The sequence below is a fragment of the Stenella coeruleoalba genome (genome assembly GCF_951394435.1).
Source record: "Stenella coeruleoalba genome assembly, chromosome: 9".
Taxonomy (NCBI): Eukaryota; Metazoa; Chordata; class Mammalia; order Artiodactyla; family Delphinidae; genus Stenella; species Stenella coeruleoalba.
In genome coordinates this window covers 26,295,519-26,321,358 of record NC_137155.1, presented here as the reverse complement: position 1 = coordinate 26,321,358, position 25,840 = coordinate 26,295,519, and the positions used below count along the sequence as shown (strand labels likewise).

Genomic DNA, 25,840 nt, shown 5'->3' with positions numbered 1-25,840 from the left:
GAAAAATGCCAGTACTAGTTACCATTTTCTAGGACCAATTTGTCTCTGTGTGGAGCTGTATGAAGCTGTCTTGCATCTTCCCCTTTTCTGAAGGACTGTTCTACTACTTGTGTATTTACTGAAATATCATGAACTATAGGTAGGAAGAGGATATCATCTTAAAAGGAGAAGGGTAGTAGGCAAATTGAGTCAAAACTGAGACATACTCTCATTAATGCTGTTGTGATTTACATCGTATTCAAACACCCTGCTCCTTCAGTTACAGAGGTTTAACTATTTAACTTGCAGGAGTCCCGGCTTGAAAGACAAAACTAATGATCACAGGTGTCAGAGATCACAGTGTGCCTCAAAAGGATTATCTTGAGGTCTGCTAGGATTCAGTTGGCATGAAGGAATGTGAGACTTGCTATGAAGTAGAGGAGGGAAGATTCCTACCTCCAGTAAAGAGCCATGGACATGGGGCTGGTGTGGGTGAAAGAATTGTATCTGCTGTTCAAAATTTCTTCTGGTCCCGTCTTCATGGTATATTCTCGATGGATGGCTAAACATGGGTAAGATAATAGAAAAGAGAAAAACACCTGGAAGCGTTTTTGCACTTTACTCTCTGGGTGACTCTTCTGGGACAAAGTGGTGGTATAAATCTCTGGCGGTTTCAGGGCTGGTGGAATGTGGCACTGACAGCTCTGAGGTGTGTCCCTGCAGTCTAAACACGGTTGGTGGGGACAACTGCAGCCTATGATGCCAGTATCACCGCAGGCAGCTGGACAGGTGGACTGGAAATTGTCATATGCTGCATTGCTCATGAGCATGAAAGAAAGAGGGGTGAGGGGGTAGAAGGAAAGAAAGGAAGAAGAAAAAAAGAAAATATAGACCCAGCAGAAAATGCTATGTGAAAATCAACATTGCTACTTGCAAAAGTATACAATTCTATTACCTTTTAAAGGATTAGAGTAGTAATTTCCTGTTACTACTTTCCCTTCTTTGCAAGATTTCGCTCTACAAGTTACATCTGAAGGTCACCAAATAACGAAAAAGAATGTAAATTAGAAAGCTTTTGAAAAATATTTCAGCCTGAATGCCTTTTTTTCCTTCTTAAAATTAGCTCGTTCTTTTAAACTCACTCACTCTTTTATAGCTATGTTTTAAAAACAGGGAAAAATCTATGAAAAAGACAGGGAAAAACTGTCTTATATTTTTTTTCATTTTCTCTCTTTCCAGGAGTGAATTACTATTTTCAGTAGCATTTTCCTATGAGAGTCATGAATCATTCTGGCCTATTTTGAAGAGGGTTCTCATGACATTCTTTATGCCCTACCAATGATATAAATATTTGTTGTCACACCTAAATATGCAACTAATTTAGTACCCTAAAATCTTTCGGTTTCATCCACCATTACCTTGATGTACTTCATGGCCAGATTTGAATGTAATTTAAATATATCATATTTGGTAAAAATTGAAGTTAACAAAAGGAGTAGCAAAAATAATTATATGTTTTAAAATGCACTAGATTTAAAATGAAAAGACCACAAGTATCAGTTTACTCTAAGTGATAACAATGTGAGTTTTAAGATTTTAAAAATCCAAGTTTTATGACACGTTAAAAAAATATTTCTATAACAAGTTTAAGATATTTATAAAATTGATAAATTAAGCATTTAGCAAATAATGAAAGCTCTTTCATATAAATTGTAGTCTTTATTAAAACTCTATTTTTTCTACTAATATCAAATTAAATTATGTAAGGTAAATTTGAGTATGACTAACCTGTCAATTCGATTTAAAAATGACATAGTTCCCTAGAGTCTGTCATACAGAGTGAAGTAAGTCAGAAAGAGAAAAACAAATACCGTATGCTAACACATATATATGGAATCTAAGGGGAAAAAAAAGGTCATGAAGAACAGCCTAGGGGTAAGATGGGAATAAAGACACAGACCTACTAGAGAATGAACTTGAGGACACGGGGAGGGGGAAGGGTAAACTGGGACGAAGTGAGAGAGTGGCATGGACATATATACACTACCAAATGTAAAATAGGTAGTGGGAAGCAGCCGCATAGCACAGGGAGATCAGCTCGGTGCTTTGTGACCGCCTGGAGGGGTGGGATAGGGAGGGTGGGAGGGAGGGAGATGGAAGAGGGAAGAGATATGGGAACATACGTATATGTATAACTGATTCACTTTGTTATAAAGCAGAAACTAACGCACCATTGTAAAGCAATTATACTCCAATAAAGATGTTAAAAAAAATGACATAGTTCATAACGTATTTTAGTATTAATCACCCAAAGAGAACAGTGTTGTACTATGTATACTGTCAAGAAAGTATGCAAAAGAGCAGCTTTCTCCTTATGTTCCTTTGTTAAATATAAGTTAAAATCCCCCAAAATATTTTGTTCACGTTTTTAAGTTAACCCAAATCACCACTCTGTCAAGCAGGTGTTCTTTTTTGGCAACAGTCATTGATTAATCCTTGATTAAAGGGATGAATAGGAGAGTCTCGTTCTATTTCTCTCACAATACGAGAAGCAAAAAGTTGGGAATCCCACAACTCCAAACCTGCAATGGCCATAAACCGAGTTCAGTACAAACACATATTTATTGAGAAGCATCTGCAAGCTGAGGACAGTGTTATATAGTACAAAGGCCTAAGTATGAAGACAATAAATTCCTGGCTTGCAAAGAAGAATCAGACATAACAAATTGACTATAATAGAAAGAATAACCATCCAAGAGCTGTACTAGAACTACAAAATCAGGTCAGGAGCTCTGAGTACGAATACATTTGTATCCATCTCAAATCTGACTCTTTCAATAGATTGTTTTCCTTTTCCCTCTATTCTTGCATTTTGTTCTCACTCCTTTTTCCCAAAGGAATTAAAAATACAATATTCAGTTTCCATTTCAACTGATACAAGGTTGGACAAGGTCTTTAAAGGGAATATAAAGAAGAACTGAAAACGTGGTTCAATTATTGTGGTATGTGTAATACACTGTGTTCTTTATTTTCTTAATGTGATGTTGACAAATTAAAAAGACAACGCTGATTATTTCATATGTTCAACTTCTAGGTGGAAATGGCTCTACGTATAGTAATAATCTTAAAAGCCAATGTTTTTTTTTTTTTCTCCAAGTGCCCAAGTGCTTTAAAAAACACACACACTGTACTAACAGTGATTATTCAACATGGAATGCACTTACCTACTCCGTGAATGTTTTAAATTCCCCTTTCTTTCGGAGTGCACTTAGGCACATGAAACACAGTTTGTAGAGCCTTATGGATCTCAAGGGATAAACATTATGTGCTCAAAAAAAGTCGTGTATGGTTATGGCATAGGATCCCCGATTACTTGTTTTCAGTTACTCAAAGGAAAAAGATACTTTCGGCAATTCTTAATGAGAAAACAGATGCTTTTAGTTGAATTTATTTATAACATGTGCAAAAATATAAGTATCACCCCAAATTTCCATTAAGCACAAAATTCTTTAGGAAGATTTGGATGGATAATATTATTTCAGTTTGGGAATTTGTTACAAGATAGAGAATTACTATCTGCTTATAATCAGGAGAGCCTTAGTGTGGTACGTTTGTGTATATGTGAGGGTTTATTGTGGTTATAAGGCTTTTTTCCCTATATCTAAGTTAGAAAATAGAAACGTTCTTTTCACATCCGTGTATGGCCTGGAAAATTATATATCCTGTATTGTGAAAATATTGTTATGGCTATTAAGTTCTTGCCCTATTTACCCCACCCGATTTTTATGGAGATCTAATTTTTAAAAGAATGTGAAAATTAAAACTATATACTTATAAATTATAAAGCTCAAAAATTTGATGAATAACAATTAAAGGGCTTCTCTTGTGGTGCAGTGGTTTAGAGTCCGCCTGCTAATGCAGGGGACATGGGTTCGCGCCCCAGTCCGGGAGGATCCCACATGCCGCGGAGCGGCTGGGCCCGTGAGCCATGGCCTCTGAGCCTGCGCGTCCGGAGCCTGTGCTGCGCAATGGGAGAGGCCACAGCAGTGAGAGGCCCGCGTACCGCAAAAAAAAAAAAAAAAAAAAAAAAAGCCAATTAAAAATATCTTTATTATTAAGTATCATAATATAGCAACACTACTCTAGCATTGAGAAAATAGTACATTAAAAAGTTAGCAAAGGGGGAGCTGAAATTTTTTTAACTCTCTGCTCTTCAGTGTGAATACATATTTCATCCAATTGTATTCAAAGTGGATAATGACTAATAGAGTACACATCATAACCTAGAACTGGCATCCCTACCTCAAAAATAATTTTTTCCCAGTAAATGTTGTCAAGTAATAAATAGGTAAACCAAGGAGAGAGAGCAACTTAACTCAATGGCTTTACAGGACTGGAGGGAAGGGGAGAAGAGGGGAAAGGGAGACCGTAAAAAAGGTAAAGAAAACCAGAGAAACGTGTTAACAGGGACATTTTCCATCCTTTTGTCCTACAAAATTTATTTTCCTAAGGACAATATCAAGAAGGGAAAGGAAATTGAGGTTGCAGAATGAGTTAAAAATATTTGGATTTACCTGAAAGGTAGAGAGGTGCCTTCCAATGTGGATCCGCCCTTTACTCCTATGACACTCTCTTCCTAGTGATTCTTTGCTTTTGTCATCAGGTACTTCACTGTGGTCTTTTCCCTGAACTCCTAAATCTGCAACATTGGTCATTTCATTTCCCTTCTATATAGAGCATGTCATAGTTTTTTGGTTATAACTCACTAAGTATTAAATACTAAAAACTTAACTGTGGGCAAGGCATCAGGGATATAAGATGGACATAGTCTCTGTCCTGTGATTTGTGATTTTACAACTTGAGATGAGAGGGAGAGAATACAGCCCTAAAGTAGACGATATCAAAGGTAATAGATGGCCTCACAAAGGTAGCATAGAAGCCTTTGGTAATGCTTAACAGAGCAGCCTTAGTCCGATGCATCAAAGTAAGACTTCTCTAAGTATTGATAGTTAATCTGAGTCCTGAATGAGAAGTACCTATTAATCAAGTAACTCATGATGGGGAAGAAGAGGAGAGGTTGTATCCAGAGGGTTGGAAGGGGAGAAAACAGTCTGCTCAACAAACTAAGCAAAACTGGAGGAAAGAGAAGAAACAGGTCGATAGCATGAAATAAGTAAGGGGAGACAAGGAGGCAGGTAATGAGGACATTGTAAGTTTTGCTAATCCAGCTGAAAGGTATCAGCAAGCAGACATCCCAATGTTTTAAGCTGGGGAATAATATGATCAGATGTGCATATTTAACAAAAAATTCTGGAAATAATGTGAGAACCCAATGGAGGTAGATTCAGGGAAACCAGTTAGGTGGCTAATATGGTAGTTTAAGAAGATGTTCTTGCCTTGGGCAAGGATTGTGGTAGTGTGGACACAAAGGGGTATTTAGAGACAGGAATACTCAATTTGATGTGCCTGTGAAACGTCTAACTGAGTATGTTCAGTGGGCAGTGGATTGATGGGCTGAAGCTCAGGAGAGCCATCTGGGCCAGAGAGGTATTCCTTTGAGAGAAACAGTACAGTGATAGTAACTGAAGCCACCAGAGTGAATAAGACTGTGGAAGGAAAGCATGTAGAGGAAGAGAAAAGAGCTTAAGATGGAGCCATGAGGAGCTCTTCTATAAAAGGATTATATGCAAGAGGAAAAGCCAGGAAATGAGAATTTTTTAAAAGTAGGAAACATACTACAGTTGTAGTGTCATCAAAGTCCAAGAAAGAGGCATTTTAGAGAAAAAAATAATAGAAAACAATGTAGTAATATTGACAAACAGTAACTAACATTTTTAAATGCTTCCTCACTCTAATCAGTGCTACCACAAATTTTCTTGTCATGGTACACATGGCAAATGATAATATCACTGTGGCACACACTGTTCAAGGAAGCCAGACTGGGGGCAAGGAGGTTTGAGAGAGCAGGGCACAAGTCATTTTTTCCTTGCATGCCACCCAGGAATTCAGTCTAAATAAACAATATAAGTTTCTCTGATTTTACCACACTCTGCTCCCAAGTTCACTCTGAAGTACTTTTGTTACCCAAAAAACTGGGTTCACCTCTTGGTGAGTGTCGAGCCAGAAGACACAGCGAAGCCAAAGAGCAGGAGAAGGAAGGATTTATTATTTGCAGCAAGTAAGAACACCAGGGATCTTTCCCAAAGCAGTGTCTTCTCCAACAGCAGAATTGGGGAAGTTTTAAACTAAGGGTACATGCATATACATGAGGGGCTTGAGCAGAGCAGAGTTCAGCATAAAATTGGGGCAAAGGTCTGCAGAGTCCAAGCTGTGGTTGATTTTCAAGTTACAAGGGTCAGAAAAGGTCAACATCAACATCCCTTAGGTTCCAGTTGATTCAGTGGTTGAGCGCCTCAGGCTAATCTTTACCATTGAAACAGAACTGGGAGTGGTTACAATGGATCTGTTTTCTTTGCTATTGTTACTTCTCTTGACTGATAACAGTCCTTTGTTCATGCATGCTTTTGTTCCCTGAAGATCATTAATTACTGAGACCTGTTCAAAGACAAGCATGGCTTAGGCCAAAAATGGCTTCTCTTATATCAAGAAAGCAATGCTTGGTTCACCCGGGACCCTATCTGCTTATACTTTGTTCATTCTTGGTGCACAGATGACTTTCCAAAACCCTAAATGGAAAAAGGGCAGAAACCTGTATTCCTGAGGAGTCCCCAGACATATTTAACATACTTCCCTATTTTAATTGCCTTCTCTTCGTCCTGTTGGTGAGGAAAGGATTCTCTTCCGAGGGTTATAGGGATGGCTGAACACAGGACACCCAACCCTGGGCAGATGAGATGGACAACAGTTGATAAGTCCCATGTACTCATAGGCTGGGGGAGGAGAAGGTCACACCACACAGGGCCAATGGGGGTTGCACCCTGGGCTCTGGGAGGCCGATTTTATAGTATCAGGAGGATGTGGTACCCCATTTCCCACGGAAGAGTGATTGGTGTGTGAATAATTCCAGCAGCTTACAGGGAATGGAAGTCCACTACTCAGAGGTGAGTGGGAACTGTACCTGGTCACTGTGATAGGAGGTTGTTTGGCTACTGGACCTTATCCACAGGAGCAGAGTGGGGAGGGGAACTTGTAGTTAGGCCATTCAAATCCCTCTCTGTTTTCCCCAGATCTCAAGGCACACATGATACTGGGCCTAAATCTTAGGCCTTATGCCTCATTCCCATGAAAGCCCAGAGAGTACAATTTGGCTACATGGATTTGAACACTGAATATCCCTGAATATTTTGAACTCTAAACACTGAGGATGGAACTCCCAATCTCTCTCTCACTCCTATTTTCCTCCCCAATCCCAATGACTATTTTCCAACGTAGAATAGAAAACCTTAGATTCAGTTGTTGCTTTTCCATAATGTGGAAGAATGTTTTGAGCTGAGCCCTCCAGGCTTGGTTCTTGAAATGCTAAAAGAGAAGAGGAAGGATTTAGAAAATCCTCTCTGAAGATAGAAGCCTTGCTTAAAGGCTTTTTGTCTAGCCCAAAAGGTCAAGTGCCCATCAGTCCCTGCCCTGGGAAGGCAAACAGTAGAGTTTTTATTGGGGTGAAGACTTGCAAGAACAAGTCTTTGATGGGAATTTACATGTATTTGATATTTGTGAACTTTAGAATCTCTGCTTAGAATTGTTGTCTTACTGTATTGTATTATATGTTTAGAAGTTCTGCTCTATCCATAAATTTTAAACATCCTGCATATACATAGAATACATCCCTGTTATCCACACCAACAATCACTTAAAATTTCTTTTGTCTATGGCCTTGGACATTTTTCCCCACTGAATTAGTTCTAGGACTTATACTTATGTGACTGTGTAGATGGCTTTGCTACCCTCAGAGCTGGGGATTATAGGAGAGGCAGAAACTGAGTGGCTGGGAAGTGTTAGATTTGGTGACAAGCAGAAGTGGGCAGGAATTCAATTTGGGTCATACTGATTTTGAAGTGTGGTGAGACACCAAAGAAAAGACCTAGCTTGAAGTTCAGGAAGGGGTCAATCTTGGAAGAAAGGCTTGAAAGTCATCAGTTTACAATTTACATGAGTAAATAGATAGTTCTCAGGAGAGCACATAGAAAAAGAGAAGAATGCTGAAGCCCCAGGAACATGGGAGGTAGGCTCGCTGGGTCTGTAAAACTGAAAGAGAACGCAATGATACTCACTTTGCAGACTTTCCAGAATTATCCTGAGTGAATACCCCGTCTCAGGAATCAAGTTGTTTATATTCACGTGTCCTTCTTGTTTTGATGTTTCGTCTTGGTCACCATCTGTCTGGAGTTTACCAAAGGAAACTATTTTGTTTTATGTGCCTCTGAACAAGTGTTAGAAAAGGGTTGCAAACTTTCATTGGGTTCTACTCTAGCATCACAACCCCAAACTCCCAGCCTCACACTCAACTGATATCTCTACATTGATATTGGATAATCAGTGACAGTTACGATACACTTCCACAATATTCATTACAAAAAAATTCATACTCAGTATGATACTTGTAGTGCCCAGAATGTGTCTCTCAGATATACATGAAGAATATCTATGACACTTTTGTTCTCAAAATGAGTATTTTTTGCTTTCTTGGACTAAAAGGGGAAGCATGGCTTTTAATTATAAATTTAAAATCATGGGGGAAATATGTTCCCTCTCAGAGTCTTGAAGAATTTGCTCTGCCAATTGGAGTAGTAAAATACCATTTTCCACATTTTTTTGTCTGCTTCATATTTGTGAGGTTTGCACAGAACTTCTAACATAATGTGTTTCTAGAATCCAGTTTATAATGGCACTGCATGAGTTCATTGATAATCCCGTATGACTCATAAGGAAAAAGAAACAAGAAATAGTGTCACCATGTGCTTTGTTTTGAACATGTTAACTAAATATTACAAGAACAGATTAGAAAAGCAATCCCTTTATTTAGTTGAGTAATTGCCCACTTGAATCCCTAAAGATCAGTTATTGTAACATGAACTATAAGATTTCCACTAAGGGTCTTAAATGAGTCAATAAAAGGTCATGTTTATATACGTTACAAACACTTGAAAGAATAATATTAACATTGACTCTCAGGCCATGCCTACACTTGCCCAGTGAAAGGTATTTCTCTAGGAAATAAGCAGCTTTCGACATCAATATTCTTCTAAATGTGCAGCAGATGTGACCATTGAAAATCATTTTCAGTATCTTTTCATTGAATAGTAATATAGAGGACCCAATGCTAAGTTCACTGGTATGGAAGGAAGTCTTGTTTAATGCCATGCTGTTGATATTGGCCATGCAATTCATAGATGCAGAAAGCCTCAGAATTGTGTAACTAATGTGCTGTTTCAGCACTGTTGTTTTTAATCTGGCAAAGTAGATATTAAAAAGAGAGAAGGTTTCTCACTATTCTTTTCAGTCCAGTTTTAGCAGACAAATTGATACATGTGGTTGAATTTGAAAAAATGACTATGTACTTTGCAATTATAAAAGAATATGGATTCTTCTTTCCTATCAAGGATTCGAGATCACTAAGGACACTGTGATCCCTAATAAAACTTGGTTTAAAAGTTTTCATACTCTCAGAATACACTTCTCAGTTACTTGTACTATAAAATGATGTCATGAAATATGTCACATGAGTTAAGTTGTAAAAGTCAGAAGTGAAAACATAAAAGAAAAATAAAACCCTCTACTTTAAAATTTAAAAATAAAAACCTTATGACTTTTCCTTTTGATGAACACCTAATCATATATCAAAAAATTCAGTGTGTTCTCTTAGACCCAAGGAGTATGGCAAGTTAGTAAGGAATTTTACTATTTCAAATTATTTGTTAGAGTGTTTCTTTGTCATATTGAAAAACTTAATCTCTTTGGTTTATAACTATTACATTTTTGAGAGTTACCCTTTAGAATTTAGGGCCTAAGATTAAAGTCATAATTTTAGACCTAAACTGAGGGTACACTTTTACTACAATTTCTAGTCTTTTTTGGGAGGTGAGGGGAATCTGTTGGAAAAATATATGATTCATTAACAAATAATAATAAGTCATCATGACTCTTAGAAGAGCATTAGAAAGCCAAAGAGGTCTTGTGTGGATGACACCTAAGTTGAAGTTTCTAAACTGGTGGAAATGTAATGTTTGAGAACAGATTATAGCAAAGCACTTAGAAATTATGAGTCCATTAGATTGAAGACATCTAAAAAATCCCTTGTAAAACCAAACTCTGGACTGGTTTTTACACATCTCCAGAAATTCAATTTCTTACAAAATCAGAGTCCTTTGTAGTCAAAGGAAGACTTAAGTGCAACTACATTTGGGCTAGTTCAAATTCTCTGCCCTGTGCCACCAGGAGAGATCAGATCCTTGGGTATCTGCCTGGGATCTTGGAAGTAAGCAGGATTTGCAACTGCTGGTGCAGAGTAATTGCTAATAGAAAATTGAGAAATTCTTGGAAACTCCATTCCGGGAGCCAAAGTTTGGAACTTTGAGGGTAGTTAGGATATGCAGCAGAACCCAGAAAGTGTACGTAGTTTTGAAGCTAGAACGACGCTCCAATTTCTGCAGACATCTCTAAGGCCTTACACTAAAGGTAATTTACAGACTTGGAGTTGTGAGGAATCACACTATGTACAGGTGACTCTTGCCATCTTATGGAAATGCCAGGAATTCAGATCTCATCTTTATAATCATGATTGATTTGACAACTTATCCCAACATTTCTCAGATATCAGCGTCCAGTTGGAGTGAGATAAACCTAAAAACCATCTTCAAATTGTCCTCCCATTTTCCTCCAAACCTTGGGGAGTGAATGTGGTCCAGCACTAGCTTTGGTTTTGGCAAATCAGGATAAGGAATACTGCTACCATGAAATCATTTATTCTCTGCAATGAAGGAAAAGAATCAAGGGGATTAAGGAATCAACTCTCAGGCAGGTGTGTTTTCTCCAAAGGAGAAATTGTGATCTGTGAAATTCCACAGAAGGGAGAAGAGTGGAATCTTTTTCCCCTAAATGCAAGAGACTGAATTAAACAGTAAGACCAAGTAAGTACTCATAATGATACGCTGAAAGATGGAAGTTGCAAGAAATGAAAACTGATGTTACTGGGGAAAACAGGGAAGAAGTTTTAGTTGTAGGAAATTGGAAGAGCATGACTTTTTTTTGGTGAGATAATTTCTTAAAAACTTCAGCTAGATGTGCAGAAGTGGTTCTTGCCTCAGGTTCACAAGGGCTTCAGGAATTTAACCCACCTTTGTTGATAAGATTTGCAAAATAATGGTTCCATCATTTGTTGAAAAACTTTACTTGCTATTCAGCATATTTGTTTATACACAGAGGTCCCCTCTTCTTGAGATAAAGCTTGGTAGTCATCCAGTCCAAACCCTGGCACTGCTATGCTATTTGTCATTGTCCTTATGGAGATATGTACGTATATATCTCCATACAAAGGATAAATAAGAGTGTGCTCTATTTATTTGAGGCCTCCAGGAGAAAGGTGCTCTTACTCAAAGAACATAAGTGAACAGAATCAGGCAGTTTTCCATTCCCAGAATCCCATTAAAGAATGGATGTTGGTTCTAATAGCAGAAGTAGCATCAGTGAACCTAGAGTGTAGAAACCTAACTTCTCAGTGTGGCCTGCAGACCAGCATCAGCATCACCTGGGAACTTGTTAGACAGAAATTTAGCATCTCTGGTGCTTCCCCAGTCTTACTGAATCAGAATCTGCATTTTACCATGCTCCTCAGTTGATCTGTTTGCACATTAAAGTTTGAGAACCGCTGATGTGGACTACTCTTTCCAGAAACTTGGCTGTACAGAAAGTAAAGGAGATGTGAAGGAGGTCCTAGCTAGAGGTGGACCGTAGGTTCATGGCATTTTTTTTTAATTTGGACAAACCTTGAGTATGGAAGGAGAATGACATTATTTTAATGACAATGTGTGAGGGGTAAAGGGGGCCGGTCTTTTAAATTAACTAAATAATCCTTAATAAGTGTTTTCCACACTAAAAAACAAAAACAGTAGGAACTATGTTGCACATACTGGCTAGATGCTTATCAGATTCTTCCTGAACACACAGAATAACTTCATCCACTTAGAGCTGCAAACTGCCAAAGAAAATCAATCCCAGTACACATCAGACTGTGACAGAAGGGAGACATAAACCTTCGCTGTTACTAAGCTCCTCAGATTTCATGCTTTATTTTTAACCATGGCACAACTTAGTCTATCCTAATTCGTAAGTTGGCATTATACGAGGGTTCCTAAAATATTTGTTAAAGATTTAGAGATCAGGTGATAGCAAGAAAAATGACATTGAAATTTAGAAAGATGATGATCCCTGTTATGTAGAGGCAAACATTTGATAAAACTGTTGTATGCAGTAACTTGAAAGGCAGACGAGGCTATTTGCCTATTCAGTCAGAAGCTTTAGGGGATGTGGTTGCAGGAAAAAAAATCACAGAATTACTTTATTTTGGACATCACTGACTACTTTCAACAAGGTATTACCATTAAAGAGAGAAACTCAGGAGTAAATTGGGCATTTTGCAAGCAGAAATGAAAGAGAATACAGAGTCCTGAAATTCTGTGCCTTGTAAAGTTGGAAAAGGTAGCTGCTTATAGATACTGAGCAGTTGGTGATGGTATTTTTAAAGGACTGAACAACAAAGATCCAGTAAAATGTGTCAAGTGAATAATATAAATCAAGGGTAAAATCAATAAAGTATGTACAGTCTTCCCACCCTAGATAGGTGGTCCCAATTAAATGAAGGGAGAAACAAGTTGGTAAAAAGCAATAAAATAAAGATATTTGAGAACTACATCTGGAAATGAACTTTGGATATGTGATTACTGGTACATGTAAAATTAGAATAAAACAAATCAGCGGTCTACTGGTTTGAGAGAATTTTATTGCCAAAAATCACAAATTTGAACTAAAGAAGCCTTTGACTGTTTCAGGTTTAAACAAATGAGTAATAATAATAAAACCTTGAACCCCCAATTTTCCATCAACATGAAGCAAACTTTGAAGGCTGTAGAGCCCCAAAGGTATTCTCTCTAACATTCACTTCCAATGCAGCCATGGAGACTAATGGATTAAGAGGGGTCTCCAAATGGGTGGACCAAGGGGCCATGGAGAAAATAGATGTAATAATTCCCCCTAGAGAGATGAATTGGATCTTAATCCAGGTACTCCCCCCGCAACATGCTCAAGGTGGGGGACCTTCACAAAGTCTTCTCAGTGAGATTTCAGAACTGTAATGGGCAAGTCCACTGTCTTTTATTCTTTCTCTTTCTGACTGAGAAGTTACATTCTATGTTCCAGCATTGGGCAGAGTGTGTGTGTGTGTGAGAGAGAGAGAGAGAAGGTAGCTAAAAAAACTTGTTTATTTGGTTCACAGGTTCTAATACAAAAGAAGCCATCTATGGACTATTGGAGAGGACTACACCTCACCAAAAGGTACAGCACTTTGAGTTCAATGCAGTCACTGGAAAGAATTTGATTTTTCCTCTGTGAGGAGGATCGTATATGAAAAGAAACATGTAAATTTGATACTTAATGATCAAAAGACTAGACTGTGTTAGAAAATGGTTAGATATTCATCAAACCTGTTTCTTCTTCCTTGGCAAATAGGAAGATTATACCTGCAAGCCTCCTTTGCAATTAACTTTCGCATGAACAGTTCTGTTTAATGGAAAGTGGGAGAAAATGATGAACACGTGGCTGTTATTATTTCTTCTGAGAGTGTCATGTAGTTCTCTGTTGCCTTTCTGCTGTGATCTGTGGTAATGTGTTCAAGATAAAGGTAGTACCAGATGGAAGCACCTCCAAATCCCTCCTTATAGGGAAGTCACAAGAGGAAGCCATGAGAAACAAAACATCATTGACTATATGGGTTACAGTAGCTAGCATTCTATGAAATATATCATTGATCCATTTCCTCCATCGCTACTATTTCTATTCAATCTACATAATCTCTTCATTCTAAAACATTATCAACACAAATCACAGGGTAATATTATAGGTATGATTGTATTTGTTTGTAAACATTCTATAAATTTTCACTGACTGTGGCATCACCTTCAAATTAGTTACACAGACTGTAAGGATTCAGACTGCCTGTTATTGACTCATATACCTCAATTTTTTCTACAGTCCTTGAATCACTCCCTAACTTCATTTCTCTGGAAATTTTCTATTCATTTCTCAAGGCTTCTCGTAAATGAAGATTTTTCAGTCATCTCAGCAGGGCTGGGGTTGGGGGGGGTAGTTGTTTTTTCTGCTACTCCTTCCATTCCTCAGTGCATGCTACATATCACTTTTTTTATTTTTTGCGCTTTATAGTTTATTTCATTGCCATTGTTTTAATCTTTTAAAATATTTATTTGGTTGCGTCAGGTCTTGTGGCAGGTGGGCTCCTTATTTTCAGCTTGTGGGCTCCTTAGTTGCGGCATGTGAATTCTTAGTTGCAGCATGTGAACTTTTAGTTGCAGCATGCATGCAGGTTCTAATTCCTGGACCAGGGATCGAACCCGAGCCCCCTGCATTTGGAGTGCAGAGTCTTAACCGCTGTGCCACCAGGGAAGTCCCACATATCACTTTTATTTTATTATAAATGTTTGCTATGTCTGTCTTTAATTGTGGGTATCTCCTGAAAAAAAAAGTCAATTTACCTTCATACTGCCCTTCCCTGGCATACTTCATAGCACATATTAATGTCTTACATAAATAATAAACATAATAAATGAAAAAGTACCAACAGATACGTTATTCATGCTGGCCAGTTTATTCAGCCAATTCATTGACAAAAGTAGATTTGTTGAAGAACATACTTAGGGAATTTCTTCTATCATATATTTTCCTAACATATTTTTATAAGCTCTTATTCATTATTGTTGGACTTCTCACCTAATAACCTATTTAGCACAAAGCTTCTGTATTGTATTTTATTATGTTCTTATACTTTCTTCATGGTAGTTTTAATAGTCATGTTTCAAACAGTCTGAGAAGCCATCACTCTGAAAGGGAAAAATAGTAGTTATTTCATCCTTCTCCCCAGACACGACTAGAATGAGTCTTTGATGTAGATTGTTAGTACAAAGCTAAATTGGTAGTCTAAACTGTATTCAAAAACCAAATCACATCATTAATTTTATAGAAGATGTTGGGCTTAGAATTATAAACCCTTGTCTATTTTTGTCTTATTCTTACTGAAAATTGACTTCTGATTAAATTATTAAATGCTTTGAATTGCACTATAAAAATTAACTTCTAGGGGCTTCCCTGGTGGCGCAGTGGTTGAGCGTCCGCCTGCCAATGCAGGGGACACGGGTTTGTGCCCCAGTCCGGGAAGATCCCACATGCCGCAGAGCAGCTGGGCCCGTGAGCCATGGCTGCTGAGCCTGTGCGTCCGGAGCCTGTGCTCCACAACGGGAGAGGCCACAGCAGTGAGAGGCCCGCGTACCGCAAAAAAAAAAAAAGAAAAAAATTCTAACTCCTTGTCACTATGCAATGAGATGAGATCAAATTATTTATAAACCCCTGCTCTGCCAGCAAGTGATGTCTCTTGGACCTCATCAAGAAAGAAATTCAACACAAGCTCACTTTCTAACTTAGAACTGAATTTTATAATAAGGTGTCATTCTTTAGAAACCAGCAATTATTTTATGCTCACACTATATTTATTTCCTTGGCAATGTCAGACACTTGCCTTGAACATTTTTGTATATGACTCAGTATTCATAACACTGACAGTTGAAGTCAAAGTTTTCCTTCACATTTCCTCTTATTTATTTAGTTTTCAAGATATTTTGCCACCAAACACATTTAAAGTTTCCTATGATAAGTCAGCAAATGAAAGCTGTGAACCTATAATATAAAGCACTATGCTAAACGCATAGAGCTGCAATGCAAAAGCAAAGAGCTACAGTGCAGCACAATTTACAAAACAGCTAACATCCTGGGACTTTTCAGTTTAGTTGGAGCAAAACTAGCAAAATAAGCCAATGCATTAGAGGTGCCAAATGAGTGATAATAACAAAAAACTATGTTTCTATAATTATTTAAAGTATCTTTTTAAAAAAATTGATGTCTAGTTGATTGACAGTGTTGTGTTAGTCTGGTGTACAGCAAAGTGATTTGGTTATACATATATATACATATTCTTTCTCATATTCTTTTCCATTATGGTTTGTTACAGGATACTGAGTATAGTTCCCTGTGTTACACAGTAGGACCTTGTTGTTTATCTATTTTATATGTAGTAGCTTTTATTTGCTAATCCCAAACTCCTCATTTATCCCTCATCCCCCATAGTTTGTTTTCTAATATGTCTGTGAGTCTGTTTCTGTTTTGTAAATAAGTTCATTTGTGTCATATTTTAGATTCCACACATAAGTGATATCATATGGTATGTGTCTTTGTCTTTCTGACTTACTTCACTTAGTATGCTAAAGTATCTTTGTTTTTATATCAGTTGGTGACCAAGTATCAATTGGTCATCATTGAAACTATATAAGGTAGAATATAGAATTATAGGATAGAACTATACCTCCCTTTATACAGATCCATTACTATTTGAATTCAATATAGGAGTGCCGGGCTTCCCTGGTGGCACAGTGGTTGGGAGTCCGCCTGCCGATGCAGGGGACACGGGTTCGTTCCCCGGTCCGGGAGGATCCCACATGCCGCGGAGCGGCTGGGCCCGTGAGCCATGGCCGCTGAGCCTGCGCGTCCGGAGCCTGTGCTCCGCGGCGGGAGGGGCCACCACGGTGAGAGGCCCATGTACCGCAAAAAACAAAAAAACAATATAGGAGTGCCTCTCCATTGTCTTCATTCAGGGAGAAATATTGAACAGATTTCTCTAGCAATACCTGAGTGGGGAAGTTGGTGATAGGCTTTCCTTTCCGTCCACTTAGGGGTCCAGGATCTACTTTCCAGTTCTCTGGGGCTTATGACTATCCTGAAATGATAGAAGGATTGTCTATATGAGGGTAAATCTAGTGAGGACTGAGCAAAATCTTGGCAAATGTAACAGGAATCACCTATTAACTTTGTTAAGACTCAGTTTCCTGAGAAAACTGATTTCATATTAGGTACTGAACTTAGTACCTAAGTTCAGAGATTGTTTTATGTGTGTTGTACTTATTAAAAGACACAATCTTTTTAAAGTACTTAACAAAATACCAGAGAATGATAAATTTTCAATAAATGTTACAGTTGCTAGAAGATTTGTGCCTCTTTCAAATGGGAAAATTGGTGGAAACTCAGCTGTGCTCTACTTCATTCCTCCAGTAATTCTGGCAATTCTGAGATGCTGTCCCACAGGGCATGGCTGCATTGAGAAGCAGGGGTGTCTGTCACATGTGGAAGGAGCATTGAAGTGATAATGTTACCTAGTCCAAACTTATTCTCTCCTCACCACAGGCCAGTACATTGGGAGATGCGTTTTTGGGGCAAGGAATAACAACTTTATTCTGAAAGTCAGCAGACCCAGAAGAAGGCAAACTCATATCCTAGGGAAGGATCTTACCCGAGTTAGAATTCAGGCTTCTTTTATACTAAAAGTGGAGGGGATGTGGTTGCTTGTGGCGAACTTCTTGGTGTCAGAATCCTTTGTTCTTGCATGTGTCTGCGTAGGTCAGGTCATGATGTTCCTGTAAACCTCCAGCAGGACAAATGTTATTCTCTGTTCTGCAACTTTTTATCTCTATGTGAATGAAAGAGTGTTATACCTTTAAAGGTCAGAGCCTCGAGAATAGGCTATCTTCTATATTTCAGGCTGTAGGCAACATTCTTCTACAAAAGGTGCAGAGCCAGCATGGCTAAGCACAGGCAACAGAACACAAAGGTTAAAGTAAAAGAAACAGATCCAGCATGGAGTCAGATGTGTTCTTCCCTATTACAATAAGAGTGGTTGAGAACCACTGTTCTAGATCTTGAAGCCAAGGACACTAATTATTTTGAATCTTCATAAGTGCAGATAATTTTTTGTATAAAGCAGATGTCTCAAAATTTTTTGCTGACCTGAACTAAAATTTAAAGTTAGATGTCATTCTAGTTTTTCATTCAAAACGAGATTTTATGCTAATTCCAGTGGCTTCCAAAAACAATTTTTTTTTTTTTGAGAAAGAAATCATTTGTCTAGTGAGGAAAGAGTTTCAACTGGCGCTGTGAAATAACAACATAGCTGAGTAAGAATATAATGAACAATAAGTAGAATGTGGTCTTTTGATCATGGAGAGCAATGTTTGGAGCATCAAGTTTGCTCTGTATGGGTGTTAGTATTTGTAATTATTCACGGTAACCATTCAGCCAAATTGCCACTTAGAAGCAATGTCAAGGCAAACAACTCAATCTACTTCCTCCTGGCTGTTCAAAAAGTAACAACATGCCCTACAATCACACCTAAATCTGAACACTGTCATTTCAGGAACTGTGCAGAGGAAAAAGAGAATTCTTAAAACTACTTTTGTTCCAAGTTAATGATAACCTGATGTCCAAAACATGGATTGGAGAAATTAATTTTGTTTAGTAATTTATTTCACTTTAGACTAAAATTGCTATGAAGATACCTCGGCCTCCTAGAAACAAAGGAATTTTTTTTTAATGTTTCCAGAAAAAGTTAAATTATGTCACAGGATTCCTAGACTCACTCTTTTTAATGGAAAAATGAATGAAAGGCAACTTCATTTGATATAAAATAATGTAGATTTCACTTTAGTTTTAAAGAAAATTGTTCATCTCAAATTTATAAATTTTCCATTTTAAGTATCTGCTAAAAGAGTGCTTTGTGACTATGTTAATTTTTTTCACTTTTCTGTCTCAGTTAATTGAGTACCCTGTGATTAAACTGTCATCTGTATTTAATCATCAATTTTTTAATGCAAAATGAACTGTTAAGATAGTATTTACATAATTTTATGGGTTTATGAGTTAGTGTCTCCATAATAGATATTAGTGTAATTTATATTTGCCTGTTAATATATTGAAAAAAAATATTGGTGATTTGGGCTTACTATGCAGGGACCAAATAATATATATGGGCTACATTACACAATATATTTGTGTAATATATTAAAATATATATGATTTCAGTATTTTGTAGGCCAGAACATGAATTATATTTTCAAAATCACTTCATAAATTTATAAACAAGAACATATTATATTACCCAGACACTCTCTTTCTCAGAATGTAGAAGTCCACTAACAATACACTTCTTTTAGTATATATCTTTAAAATTTTGACAATGTAGCCTTTCTCAAAGTACATGAGGGTAATCATATTTTTAAGTTTAAAAAAATTAAGACCCTTTTAGAAAATGTTTTTGGGAAAATCTACATATAATTAGGGATAAAAACTCATTCTCCAAAATGAACTCTAAATACCCATGATCAAAATTTGAAATACTGAGGAGCAGCTCTGCAACTCCTCGAGTCTCTGTGTGCTTCAACCTCCTTGCCTCCTCTCCAGCCTCCACCATGTCCATCAGGTGACCCAGAAGTCCTACAAGGTGTCCACCTCTGGCCCCCGGTCCTTCAACAGCCGCTCGTACACCAGTGGGCCGGGCGCCCGCATCAACTCCTCGGCCTTCTCCCAGGTGGGCAGCAGCAGCAGCAGCTTCTGGGGCAGCCTGGGCAGCAGCGTGAGTCTGGCTGCAGGTTACAGTGGGGCCCCGGGTCTGGGGGACATCACAGCTGTCATGGTGAACCAGAGCCTGCTGAGCCCCCTCAAGCTGGAGGTGGACCCCGACATCCAGGCCGTGTGCACCCAGGAGAAGGAGCAGATCAAGATCCTGAACAACAAGTTTGCCTCCTTCGTCGACAAGGTACGGCACCTGGAGCAGCAGAACAAGATTTTGGAGACCAAATGGAACCTCCTGCAGCAGCAGAAGACAGTCCGGAGCAACATAGACAACATGTCTGAGAGCTACATCAGCAACCTCTGGCGGCAGCTGGAAACCGTGGCCCAGGAGAAGCTGAAGCTGGAAGTGGAGCTTGGCAACATGCAAGGGCTGGTGGAGGACTTCAAGACCAAGCATGAGGAAGAGATCCAAAAGCGCACAGACATGGAGAATGAGTTTGTCATCATCAAGAAGGATGTGGATGAAGCTTACATGAACAAGGTAGAGCTGGAGTCCCGCCTGGAAGGGCTGACTGACGAGATCAAGTTGTACAGGCAACTGTGTGAAGAGGAGATCCACGAGATACAGTCACAGATTTCTGACACCTCCGTGGTCCTGTCCATGGACAGCAGCCGCTCTCTGGACCTGGATGGCATCATCGCCGAGGTCAAGGTCCAGTATGAGGAGATCGCCAACCACAGCCGGGCTGAGGCTGAGACCATGTACCAGATCAAGTACAAGGAGCTGCAGCCCTTGTCTGGGAAGCATGGGGATGGCCTCCATCACACGAAGATTTCCGAGATGAACCGGAACATCAACCGACTCCAGGCTGAGATCGAGGGCCTCAAAGGCCAGAGGGCTTCCCTGGAGGCCGCCATTGCTGATGCCGAGCAGCGTGGGGAGCTGGCCGTCAAGGATGCTCAGGCCAAGCTGGCCGAGCTGGAGGCTGCTCTGAGAACCGCCACGCAGGACATGGTACGGCAGCTGCGCGAATACCAGGAGCTCATGAACATCAAGCTGGCCCTGGACGTGGAGATCGCCTCCTACCACAAGCTGCTGGAGGGCGAGGAGAGGCGGCTGGAGTCTGGGATGCACAACAAGAGCATCCACACCAAGACCGCCAGCGGGTACTCAGGTGGGCTGACCTCAGCCTACGGGACCCCTGGCCTCAACTACAGGCTGAGCTCCTACCAGTCCAACTTGGGCTCTGGAGGGGGCTCTGGCTCCTTCAGCCGTAGCAGTTCCAAGGCTGTGGTTGTGAAGAAGATTGAGACCCGTGATGGGAAGCTGGTGTCGGAGTCCTCTGACATCCTGCCTAAGTGAAAGGCTCCCGCGATCCCTTCCAGCCTCCCTGCTCACTTGCTCCTGCAAGAAGGAGTTATGCAGGGGAGTGTTGGAACCAAAGACCTGAGGCTCAGTCCCGTCCTTAGCCCACCCCTGGGGGAGTCAACTGCCTGGGGCTCCCTCTGTTGCCCACGCCCCCAACTAAAAGCCAATCCAAGTGTCTTTTTCAGAATAAAGCTTCAGCTGCCTCTGCCAACAACAACATCAAAAAATTGAAATACTGAGATTCAAAATTAAGACAATAATAGCATCTCTGCCATGGAAATATAATGTAGATCAATCAAGTGTTAATTATATCCATGTGTAATTTTCCTATCAATTACTAGATTGTTGAAATAATACATGTATTCTATATGTCCACATATGTATATGTTTCTATAACTTTTTCCAAGAGTAAAGAATAGTGAAATAAATATTATTTTAAGAAAAAACTGTGTCTTTACAAGTTTGATAAATTGATGCCAGATTGCCCGTAGAAATATTACCAACTTAAAATATATTGAACAGTATATTAAAGTGCGCATTTCTTCATGCCCCCTTCCAATTAGAATAGTATAAATTGTAAAACCATTGCTAATCTGGTAGGTAAAGAATACCTGCAATGTTTCATTAGTTTACAGTTATTTCATTACTAGTGCATGTTGTTGTCTTTTATCTGTTTATAGTTGCTTTTCTCTTTTGCTTTTGTGACTTTTCTCTTTAAGTATATTAAATGATGTACATTTAAGGCCCAGCATCCAGTCCACCTTTAGACCAAGGACACAAGCCCTAGAAGTCAACCTAGGGCAGCAAGAATTCCCTTACATAGTAGTAGGCAGACCGAAGAGTGCTGACGTGTCTCCTGTACCAGGATAACTATATAATTTTGGCTATGGACCTGAAACTCACAGTCACTCTGACTGGCAGCTTGCCACACATGTAGCATTATATAAAAACTTCAGGCATGCCTCTGCAAGGAACTCCAGAGGCATGAGGGAGCTCCTTTCATCCTTTGAGATTTTTTTATCCTAGTTCTGCATATAAATCAAAGTGAAGAAAATTTCAGCTCAGTTGTAATTCTTGTCCATATTCAAATTTGGATCAATTCTTTGTAGTCTGGCCTACCCCTCACTTTCCAGGAACAGAACTTATTTTCTATGAGAAATTATCTCTGTGCCATATTCTGTGTGGCTTGGATGAGCTAACAGCACATAAAAAGGTTCATGTGGCCAAGGATGACCAATCACAGAACTCATCTCTGACTTCCTGATTATACTTATTCTGGAGTACATGTCCTAATCAGAGCAAATTTAAGCTTATCTTAGATTTTGCTGGTGGGATTCCTTTCTTGTTTGGGGTAGCTGAGAAAGTAGGATGCAACCCTGAAACTGCCCGTGGTCCCCTTGCCACCAGAAGAAAAGGGCTTGTATGAAAATGAAGCCAATATATAGGAAAGCATAATTCAGAGATGGAAAAAGAGTTCCGATGCTGTAGCTTAAACAGTTGAATCTAGCTTTACATAGGTTTTCCAGTTAAATGAACAAATATATCCTTCTTTCTATTTGAGCCAATTGTGTTGGGTTTTTGATATCAACACGGAAAGATTCTTGACTGATACAGTAATCCATGTTTTTTGTCCCTTTTTCTTTTGGGGTGTACATCTTTTCATTGATATGTAAAAATTCTCTTTACCTTTAATCATGTTTATGGTATTTTTTGACAGAATTTTGATGATGTTACATTTTTACATTAAGTCTAACCTTTACTTTCTTCCTGGCATGACTCCCTGTTTATAAAATGATAATACACCTATTCAGCTCACCTTTTTTTTTTTTAATTCTCACCTGCTACACACAGTAAACTTCCCTGTTTTTGCAGGTCTTTCTTTTGTTTCATTGCTTTCTTTATCTTTTAAGATAGTACCACACTCATTTTGGTCATATTATCTTTTTTTTTTACATCTTTATTGGAGTATAATTGCTTTACAATGATGTGTTAGTTTCTGCTTTATAACAAAGTGAATCAGTTATACATATACATATGTTCCCATATCTCTTCCCTCTTGTGTCTCCCTCCCTCCCACCCTCCCTATCCCACCCCTCTAGGTGGTCACAAAGCACTGAGCTGATCTCCCTGTGCTATGCGGCTGCTTCCCACTAGCTATCTGTTTTACGTTTGGTAGTGTATATATGTCCACGCCTCTCTCTTGCTTTGTCACAGCTTACCTTTCCCCCTCCGCATATCCTCAAGTCCATTCTCTAGTAGGTCTGTGTCTTTATTCCTGTCTTACCCCTAGGTTCTTCATGACATTTTTTTTCTTAAATTCCATATATATGTGTTAGCATACGGTATTTGACTTTCTCTTTCTGACTTACTTCACTGTGTATGACAGACTCTAGGTCTATCCACCTCATTACAAATAGCTCAGTTTCATTTCTTTTTATGGCTGAGTAATATTCCATTGTATATATGTGCCACATCTTCTTTATCCATTCATCCGATGATGGACACTTAGGTTGTTTCCATCTCTGGGCTATTGTAAATAGAGCTGCAATGAACATTTTGGTACATGACTATTTTTGAATTATGGTTTTCTCAGGGTGTATGCCCAGTAGTGGGATTGCTGGGTCATGTGGTAGTTCTATTTGTAGTTTTTAAGGAACCTCCATAGTGGCTGTACCAATACACATTCCCACCAGCAGTGCAAGAGTGTTCCCTTTTCTCCACACCCTCTCCAGCTTTTATTGTGTCTAGATTTTTTGATGATGGCCATTCTGACTGGTGTGAGATGATATCTCATTGTAGTTTTGATTTGCATTTCTCTAATGATTAATGATGTTAAGCATTCTTTCATGTGTTTGTTGGCAGTCTGTATATCTTCTTTGGAGAAATGTCTATTTAGGTCTTCTGCCCATATTTGGATTGGGTTGTTTGTTTTTTTGTTATTGAGCTGCATGAGCTGCTTGTAAATTTTGGAGATTAATTCTTTGTCAGTTGCTTTATTTGCAAATATTTTCTCCCATTCTGAGGGTTGTCTTTTGGTCTTGTTTATGGTTTCCTTTGCTGTGCCAAAGCTTTGAAGTTTCATTAGGTCCCATTTGTTTATTTTTGTTTTTATTTTCATTTCTCTAGGAGGTGGGTCAAAAAGGATCTTGCTGTGATTTATGTCATAGAGTGTTCTGCATATGTTTTCCTCTAAGAGTTTGATAGTTTCTGGCCTTACATTTAGGTCTTTAATCGATTTTGAGCTTATTTTTGTGTATGGTGTTAGGGAGTGATCTAATCTCATACTTTTACATGTACCTGTCCAGTTTTCCCAGCACCACTTATTGAAGAGGCTGTCCTTTCTCCACTGGGTCATATTATCTTTTAACACTTGTTAAAATTTTTTGTCCCTCAATAATTTTCCTTGCTGTTCTTACACTTGTAGTGTCTAGATAGAATTTTACAATCATTTTACATAGCATATCTCAGCTGTTATTTAAATTTTCTCAGTGATATTTTACAGTATTTCCTAAAGAGGGCCTGTACATTTTCTTCTAATTTTTCCCCAAGGAACTCTATAGTGTTTACTTTGTAAATTAATTTTTTTCCATTAGAGTGTATTACTGTATGTATTGTGAATATATTAGAAAACCATAGGTTCTGGCATATTTTTTTGTTTGTTTTTTTTGTTTTGTTTTGTTTTGTGGTACGTGGGCCTCTCACTGTTGTGGCCTCTTCCGTTGCAGAACAACAGTCTCCGGATGCGCAGGCTCAGTGGCCATGGCTCACGGGTGCAGCCGCTCCGCAGCACGTGGGATCTTCCCGGACCGGGGCACGAACCCGCGTCCCCTGCATTGACAGGTGGACTCTCAACCACTGCGCCACCAGGGAAGCCCTCTGACATATTTTTTTCGAAGATATATTAATCATCTCATATTAGTTTTAATAATTATTTAACTAAATCTTTTGGGATTAATTGGTAATGAGTTGCATTTCTGTAAACCTTAATAATTTGACTCATCCTTTCCAGTATAGATACCTCTTTTTATCCCTTTGTGAATTGGCTAATATTTCCAACAAGATATTACATATTACTGGTGATGAGTGTAGTTGTTTTATTTCTGACATTAATGGAAATACTTCAAGAGTTGCCAGTAGGGCTTCCCTGGTGGCGCAGTGGTTGAGAGTCCTTCTGCCGATGCAGGGGACGCGGGTTCGTGCCCTGGTCTGGGAAGATCGCACATGCCGTGGAGCGGCTGGACCCGTGAGCCATGGCCGCTGAGCCTGCGCGTCCGGAGCCTGTGCTCTGCAACGGGAGAGGCCACAAGAGTGAGAGGCCCACGTACCGCAAAAACAAAAACAAACAAACAAAAATTTGAGTTGCCAGTAATATTGTGATGATTGTAAGTGTATGTATATGCATGTGATTTATATATTGTTAAAAGATAAACTGAGGCATATTACAATATTTAAAAGCTTATATGAGCAAACATGAATTCCAGTCAGGCAGTGCCAAACAGAAAGTGGTTAGGAACCCTCCAGTGACAGGAGCTAGGAGCAAGGTGTCTGTTCTTCCTAACCTTGAGGCGTTTGCAGGAATTGACTTTGGCTTAGGTTTCAGTTTGCTTACGTGGGCTATCACACATACAGCTTAAATTCACGTCACATGCAATGTGGTTGGATTGGCAGGAAAAGTCTTACTTAGGTCAGAGCAGCAAACATGATTTTCTACCAAGGAGAGATATTAATATGTAACGAAAAACTACATGGGCACCTTGGTAAACTGGATCGTGCACTGTTTACCTAAAGAAGCAACCAATATTCAGTACTGAAATTGTCAAATATTCTGGTTAAATCAAAAATCACAGTTTTTATGTATAAATG

The 25,840-nt window shown here is 38.9% G+C and overlaps 2 protein-coding genes across 3 annotated transcripts in view; both read left to right on the top strand.

Moving 5' to 3' along the window:
* The window catches only part of SEMA3E (semaphorin 3E), a 568,411-nt gene that overhangs the window by 33,363 nt on the left and 509,208 nt on the right, over positions 1-25,840 (top strand). For both annotated transcript variants that reach the window (XM_079932521.1, XM_079932522.1), the window contains exons 2-3: positions 10,972-11,063; positions 13,424-13,482. The gene's annotated coding sequence lies outside the window, so the exon portion shown is untranslated. The remainder of the gene's footprint in view (positions 1-10,971; positions 11,064-13,423; positions 13,483-25,840) is intronic.
* LOC307191511 (keratin, type II cytoskeletal 8-like) lies at positions 451-21,136 on the top strand (the record flags this gene model as incomplete). The annotated part of the gene is given in 3 exon segments (XM_079931638.1): positions 451-551; positions 19,445-19,515; positions 19,518-21,136. Coding segments are annotated over 3 exon segments (1,626 nt in total). The 3' UTR covers positions 20,972-21,136.